The 7,968-nt window shown below is 46.0% G+C and overlaps 1 protein-coding gene across 2 annotated transcripts; it reads left to right on the forward strand.

The window, feature by feature from the left end:
- Positions 1-269: 269 nt before the first annotated feature.
- On the forward strand, positions 270-2,919 carry TCEAL2 (transcription elongation factor A like 2). Of its 2 annotated transcripts, none has more exons than XM_057495548.1 (3): positions 270-447; positions 968-1,040; positions 1,429-2,919. In XM_057495548.1, the coding sequence occupies exon 3, from the start codon at positions 1,451-1,453 to the stop codon at positions 2,732-2,734; it is 1,284 nt and encodes a 427-aa protein (XP_057351531.1). In that variant the 5' UTR covers positions 270-447; positions 968-1,040; positions 1,429-1,450; the 3' UTR covers positions 2,735-2,919. The 2 variants fall into 2 exon arrangements, with proteins under 2 accessions (XP_057351531.1, XP_036788664.2); XM_036932769.2 differs by having other exon boundaries at positions 270-435.
- Positions 2,920-7,968: the final 5,049 nt, after the last annotated feature.

A 7,968-nucleotide genomic window follows, 5' to 3' on the forward strand; every position in this document is an offset into this window, starting at 1 on the left:
GCTCTTGGGGAAGTCGGGTACCCTCCCTGTGACCACACAGGCGATCCTGGGCATCTCGGAGGGATGCTGTGAGCGGAGAGGAGAGGCGCCAGGTAAAGCACCTGCGGTCGGGAAGCCACCCCGCTCCCGCTCTCTCGGTGACTTGCCCTTTGCCACCCGTCCGCGCCCCGCTCCGCGGCTGCCGGGTCCCACGGGGATGGGGGTGAAGGGGCGGGGCGGGGGGCCGAGCTCGGGTGACGCGGCGCTCACGTGACCGGCCGGGCGCCGACGTGGGCAGCAGCCCCCGCGCCCGCCCGCCCGCCCTGCGGTCCGGTCGGTGCGCCGTCCTCTCCCGTCGCCCGCGCGGAACCAGCTCCCTGAGCTGCCCGGGCGGCGGGCGAGCGGCGAGCGGGCTTCGGCGAGCCCGAGGAGGCGCAGGCTGCCGCGGCCCCGCAGGTCAGTGTGGAGGTGGGCGCTGCCGGCGGCCCGGGGCAGGGGCGGGGGTGGGTGTGGGTGCGGGTAGGGGCCCGGGGCGGCGGCGCGGGGGCAGGGGTCCCGGAGGCTGGAGAGGAGGGGGACGCGGGCAGGTGGGGGTGGGCCGCCGCCTCGACGCCCCTCCTCTGCGCCCTCCATCCTTTCGCGAACCTGAAATGAGCGGGGGTGGGGCGGGAGCCCGCAGTGCGACAGTGAAACGTAGACAGAGCCTGGAAATAACCCCCTCTCGCGCTCCGCACCCCGGGGAGTCGGTGACCTCCGCGCAAATGGGGGTGGGGGCGGGTTGCCCGCAGGGTTGGGGGGCACAGAGACCCAACCCGTTTGGAATGCATCCTGGTCTGGCGCCCAGGGCCTGAGTGGCATCTGGTGGTGTCGGTGGGCGGGAGGGAGGTGGGAGAGGGAAACGTTGGATGAGGAGCGGTAAGGAATTAAGAAAGGGACCTCAGTTCATGCGTCCATCGACCTCCCAGCCCATTCCCTTGTATGTCTGTAGGTCTGCGTGACTGTTGTTCCCGGCATTCTGCGAAGCTAGAAAAGGACGAGGAACCTGTCCAGAATCCCTGCAGGTCAGTGAAGAAGCGGGGAGGGGCCCTGAACCGGGACCCAGATTGGTAGGGAGTGTGGAAGGCAAGGGCTGGGCAGAATGTGGGACCCCACTGCCCACCTCCCAACACATTTACACACACTACGCCATGCGCCATGCTGAGCAAACGTAGAGAAAATGGCAGGGCCTTCTAGAGAGAAATGGTTGGCTCACAGTGCGTGGGAGGGATGGGGGGGGTGGGGATGGGTGAGCAGAAGGCATGCTTGGAGGCTGGGCCAGGTAAGGGAAACACTGACCAGAGGGGACATGGGGATACTCTCTGCACCTGCATTCCACCCACAAGCCCTCAGTCTCCCTGATCTCCTCTTTGTCTCCTCTTTCTCTCCACCCCACTCCACCCCCAATGCCAGGAAAAGAAGGGAAAATCTCAACATGGAAAAACTCTGCAATGAAAATGAAGGAATGCCTGAGAACCAAGAAAAGATGGAAATCAAAGAACAGCCACAGGATGCAGGAAAACCAGAAGTAGCTTGTACTCTAGAAGACAATGAAAAGTTGAAAAGCGAGGGAAAGACAGAAGCTGAGGAAATGCTAATGGATAAGGAAAAGTCAGAAAGTGCAGCAAAGCCAAAAGAAGAAGGAAAGCCAGAGAGTGAGGGAGGGCCAGAGAGCCAGGGAAAGCCAGTGATCCCGGGAAAGTCAGTGAGCCAGGGAGAGCCAGTGATCCACGGAGAGCCACAGAGCCAGGGAGAGCCAGTGATCCATGGAGAGCTAGTGAGCCAGGGAGAGCCAGTGAGCCCAGGAAAGTCAGTGAGCCAGGGAGAGCCAGTTGGCCAGGGAGAGCCAGTGATCCGTGGAAAGCCGGAGAGCCAGGGAGAGCCAGTGATCCATGGAGAGCCAGAGAGCCATGGAGAGCTGATGATCCAGAGAGAGCCAGTGAGCCAGGGAGAGCCAGGGATCCAGGGAGAGCCAGTGATTCAGGGAGAGCTAGAGAGGCAGGAAGAGCCAGTGATCCAGAGAGAGCCAGTGATCCAGAGAGAGCCGGTGATCCAGAGAGAGCCGGTGATCCAGAGAGAGACGGTGATCCAGAGAGAGCCAGTGATCCAGAGAAAGTCAGTGATCCAGAGAAAGTCGGTGATCCAGGGAATGCCATTGATCCAGGGAATGCTGGTGATCCAGGGAATGCCAGTGATCCAGGGAATGCCAGTGATCCAGGGAATTCTAGTGAGTGAGGGACAGCCAAAAGAAGAAGGAAAACCAGTGATTGAGGGAAAGCCAGAGATAGAGGGAGAGCCAGTGAGTGAAGGAAAGTTAGAGAGTGAGGAAAATCCTAAAGAAGAAGGACAACCAGACAGGGAGGAAAAGCCAAAAGAAGAGGGGCAGCCGGCCAGTGAAACAAGGGCTGCTGGAAAGCGCCCAGCTGGGGATGATGTACCCAGGAAAGCCAAAAGAAAAACCAACAAGGGGCTGGCTCAGTGCCTCAAGGAATATAAGGAGGCCATACATGATATGCATTTGAGCAATGAGGAGATGATAAAAGAGTTTGATGAGATGGCTAGGGTGGAGGACGAGGTGAAGAAAACCAGGCAGAAATTGGGGGGTTTTATGTGGATGCAGAAAAGTTTACAGGACCCCTTCCACCCAAGGGGCCCCAGGGAACTCAGGGGTGGCTGCAGGGCCCCACAAAGGGGCTTTGAAGACATTCCCTTTGTGTAGTGCCCCTAACAGGCATTTGCCAGGCCCTGTGCTTTATCCTTATGCTAATACTTCGCTTTAGGTGTCATTCTTGTTATCAGTAGCCTTTTGACCCAACTAAAGCGCTCTATCAGTTGGGGATTTTCACCCATGTGCATTGCAAAGACCTTATGATTCTTGGAAAAATAAAGCAGCGTATACTATCATCTACAGAGTTGGTCCACTTTTGTAAAAAGCATAAATTTGTATAAAAGTTGAAAAGTGATGCACAGGAAAAATGGAAAATTTTGTTCACTAAAAGGTTGAGTGGTTTTGTGAACTGTGAGATTTTGGTTGATTTATTTTCTTTGCTTTCTTTCTACTCATCTGTTCATTTTTTCCTAAAGAACACAAACTACATTCTCATAAAAAAATACTAAAATAGAAGAAAAGGAAAAGAATACATTAAAAGCAATACAAAGAATTGCTCAGTGAGTTTATGAAGGCAGTGGAGGCACTTAAAATTCTTGCTGTCATTACTTAAAATGGTATATAAAACTCATATTACATCTGCGGCTTACATCTAGAGGAATCAACCTAGCAATTAACATCCACTGCTGTAAAGACAGTCTTTTCATCTTTTTATCTGTGAAAAGGGAATACTACTTGTCTCACAGGATTGCTGAGTAAATTAGATGAGGTACTGTGTATGTGATCTGTGTTGGGCTGGCTTCTAATTTTTTTCCCTACACTAGCAAGACCAGAACTCCATCAGACACTTGGAAGAGGGTAGAGGTACATCTTTTCTGTGCCGAGGAGTATATCCAGGAAGACAGGTGGGTACCACCCTCCCCTGGGTACTGCCATATCTACTGGGCAGTGTGTGCCTTCTCATGAGTCCTGCACCCTCCTAAGGCCCCAACTGCTACTGATGGGCTGATGTCCTCAAAGTGACAAAGCCCAGTTGATTTCCCTGGAGTTCACACAGTAAGTCCCAAATCTGCTCTGCCCCATGACACCTACAGAAGTGAGGATAAAGCCCTTTATCTCACTTTAGAGTTATACTTACCCAAGTGGGTAACACCTCAGTGATGCCTTGGCCCTTAATGGATTTCAGATTTTTTAGCAAAACAATCCTTTCTGTGTTTGCTTTGTAAGTGGTGCATTTTTGCATATAGCCATCCTTCCACCAGATTCAGTTATGGGAGGCTGGGATAAAATATGGCATGCACTGTTTTTCTCATGTCAGTGTGTTGTCTGCTTGATTCTTCTTTCCATAGAGGAAATTATCTCCTAGGAAACTACTGCCAGGTCCCACCTTACAAGGTTAGCACAGCTACCCACATTGTGGTTTTTAGAGCATTGCTACTCAGATAGTGGCCTAGGGACTGGCTGCACCAACATCACCTGAGAGAGAGTTAGAAATGCAGAATCTCGGGTCCCCATCCCAGACCTGCTGAATCAGAATCTTCATTTTAACAAGATCTGCAGGTGCTTCCTGTGAATATTGAAGTTTGAGAAGCATTAGTTTATAAGCAGACTATTTGGCCTCCCCACTCTCACCTTCACCTGGAATATGTGCCCAGAAGGATAAATAATATATGTGCTACATAAGACACTCATCACAGGTTTTTAAATAGACCTCTACATTAGTAGAGCCTGAAACAAATTCAGTGAGTCAAGACATGTAATATTTTAATGAAGTGGAATAGATAGAACTGATTAGAGCCAAATAGTAAACATTATATTACAGGTAGGCAGTATTATTTGGTGAAATTTGTGTTTCAGTTGAGTATATGTGTATGTTTGTACACCCTGAATTGTGATGAAAAATGTATTTCTGATTGTGAGATGAAGTTTTAAAAAATTTGAGAGACATGCATTGGACTCTGTTTCTCAAAGCACAATGTGTCCTCATCATGGTACGTCTAATGCCTAGCACAGTGTCTGACAAGTAATAGGTTCTTCTTTTTTTTCTGCTTTAATCTTTATTTGTCCCTCCTTCTACTGACTTTGGGCCTCATTTGTTCTTCCTTTTCTAATTTCATTAATTGTGAGTTTAGACTGTTCAATTAGGATTATTCTTCTTTCCTGAGGTAGGCCTGTATTGCAATATATTTCCCTCTTAGCACGGCCTTCACTGCATCTCACAGATGTTGTGGTGTTGAATTATTGTTGTCATTTGTTTCCATATATTGCTTGATCTCTGTTTTTATTTGGTCATTGATCCATTGATTATTTAGGAGCATGTTATTAAGCCTCCATGTGTTTGTGGGTTTTTTCATTTTCTTTGTATAATTTATTTTGTTTCATACCTTTGTGATCTGAGAAGCTGGTTGGTACAATTTCAATCTTTTTGTATTTACTGAGGTTCTTTTTGTGGCCTAGTATATGATCTATTCTTGAAAATGTTCCATGTGCACTTGAGAAGAATGTGTGTCCTGTTGCTTTTGGATGAAGTGTTCGGTAGATGTCCGTTAGGGCCATTTCTTCTAATATGTTGTTCAGTGCCTCTGTCTCTTTACTTATTTTCTGTTTGGTTGATCTGTCCTTTGGAGTGAGTGGTGGGTTGAAGTCTCCTAAAATGAATGCATTGCATTCTATTTTCCCCCCTTTTTTTATGTTAAAAACCTTTTTATAGTGGAAAATCCCAGACATTTACTATGTAAAGTGAACATCATTATCCAGCTTCAAAAACAGTCATTCCTGCCAGTCTAAACCCTCATCCACCCTCTCCCAATTATTATTATTTTTTTAAATTAATTTTTTTTGGTATAATTAATCTACAATTACATGAAGGACATTATGTTTACTAGGCTCCCCCCTTCACCAAGTCCCCCTGACATATCTGTTCACAGTCACTGTCCATCAACATAGTAAGATGCTGTAAAATCACTACTTGTCTTCTCTGTGTTGCACAGCCCTCCCCTTGCACCCCCGCCCTTATTCCTCCCTTCCCACCTGTCCTCCCCAATCCCTTTCCCTTTGGTAATTGTTAGTCCATTCTTGGGTTCTGTGCTTCTGCTGCTGTTTTGTTTCTTCAGTGTTCTTTTGTTCTCATACTCCACATATGAGTGAAATCATTTGGTACTTGTCTTTCTCCGCCTGGCTTATTTCACTGAGCATAATACCCTCTAGCTCCATCCATGTTGTTGCGAAAGGTAGGATCTGTTTTTTTCTTATAGCTGAGTAATATTCCATTGTGTATATGTACCACATCTTCTTTATCCATTCATCTACTAATGGACATTTAGGTTGCTTCCATATCTTGGCTATTGTAAATAGTGCAGTGATAAACATAGGGGTGCATCTGTCCTTTTCAAACTGGAGTGCTGCATTCTTGGGGTAAATCCCTAGAAGTGGAATTCCTGGGTCAAATGGTATTTCTATTTTGAGCATTTTGAGGAACCTCCATACTGCTTTCCACAATGGTTGAACTAATTTACATTCCCACCAGCAGTGTAGGAGGGTTCCCCTTTCTCCACAACCTCACCAACATTTGTTGTTGTTTGTCTTTTGGATGGTAGTCATCCTTACTGGTGTGAGATGATATCTCACTGTGGTTTTAATTTGCATTTCTCTGATGACAAGCGATGTGGAGTATCTTTTCATGTGTCTGTTGGCCATCTGAATTTCTTCTTTAGAGAACTGTCTATTCAGCTCCTCTGCCCATTTTTTAATTGGATTATTTGATTTTTGTTTGTTGAGGTGTGTGAGCTCTTTATATATTTCGGATGTCAACCCTTTATCAGACCTGTCATTTATGAATATATTCTCCCATACTGTAGGATACCTTTTTGTTCTATTGATGGTGTCCTTTGCTGTACAGAAGTTTTCAGCTTGATATAGTCCCATTTGTTCATTTTTGCTCTTGTTTCCCTTGCCCGGGGAGATATGTTCAAGAAGAGGTCACTCATGTTTATGTCTAAGAGATTTTTGCCTATGTTTTTTCTAAGATTTTTATGGTTTCATGACTTACATTCAAGTCTTTGATCCATTTTGAATTTACTTTTGTGTACGGGGTTAAACAGTGATCCAGTTTCATTCTCTTACATGTAGCTGTCCAGTTTTGCCAGCACCATCTGTTGAAGAGACTGTCATTTCGCCATTGTATGTCCATGGCCCCTTTATCGAATATTAGTTGACCATATAGGTTTGGGTTAATGTTTGGAGTCTCTATTCTGTTCCATTGGTCTGTGGCTCTGTTCTTGTGCCAGTACCAAATTGTCTTGATTACTGTGGCTTTGTAGTAGAGCTTGAAGTTGGGGAGTGAGATCCCCCCTGATTTATTCTTCCTTCTCAGGATTGCTTTAGCTATTCAGGGTTTTTGGTGTTTCCATATGAATTTTTGAACTATTTGTTTCAGTTCATTGAAGAATGCTGTTGGTAGTTTGATCGGGATTGCATCGAATCTGTATATTGCTTTGGGCAGGATGGCCATTTTGACGATATTAATTCTTCCTAGCCAGGAACATGGGATGAGTTTCCATTTGTTAGTGACCTCTTTAATTTCTCTTAAGAGTGTCTTATAGTTTTCAGGGTATAGGTCTTTCACTTCCTTGGTTAGGTTTATTCCCAGGTATTTTATTCTTTTTGATGCTATTGTGAATGGCATTGTCTTCCTGATTTCTCTTTCTATTCATTTATTGTTAGTGTAAAGGAAAGCCACAGACTTCTGTGTGTTAATTTTGTATCCTGCAACTTTGCTGAATTTCGATATTAGCTCTAGTTGTTTTGGAGTGGAGTCTTTAGGGTTTAAAATTCTGTATAGGGGAGTCAATGCTGAATGCACAATCATTAATCAACCCCAAGCCTAATTCTCGTCAGTCTCCAAACTTCTGAAGCATAATGAACAAGTTCTTACGTGGTGAACAGTGCAAGCACAGTCATCATAGAAACTTTCGGTTTTGATCATGCATTATGAACTATAAACAATCAGGTCAAATGTGAATATTCATTTGATTTTTATACTTGATTTATATGTGAATCCCACATTTCTTCCTTATTATTATTATTATTATTTTTAAAAAATAAAATGCTGAAGTGGTAGGTAGATACAAGATAAAGGTAGAAAACATAGTGTAGTGCTGTAAGAGGAGAAATGTAGATGATCAGGTGTGTGCCTCTAGACTAAATATTAATCCAAGCTAGACAAGGACAACAAAACATCCACGGATGCAGAAGATTTCTCTTAAAACGGGGGGTGAGGTTCTAAGCCTCACCTCTGTTGATCCCCAATTTCTCACCTGATGGCCCCCCTGCGACTGTGCCTGTCT

Source organism: Manis pentadactyla, chromosome X (assembly GCF_030020395.1).
Source record: "Manis pentadactyla isolate mManPen7 chromosome X, mManPen7.hap1, whole genome shotgun sequence".
Classification (NCBI taxonomy): Eukaryota; Metazoa; Chordata; class Mammalia; order Pholidota; family Manidae; genus Manis; species Manis pentadactyla.

Excerpts from the sequence above, each read along its gene's own strand:
- TCEAL2 (XM_057495548.1), top strand. The coding sequence starts at position 1,451 with ATGGAAAAACTCTGCAATGAAAATGAAGGAATGCCTGAGAACCAAGAA.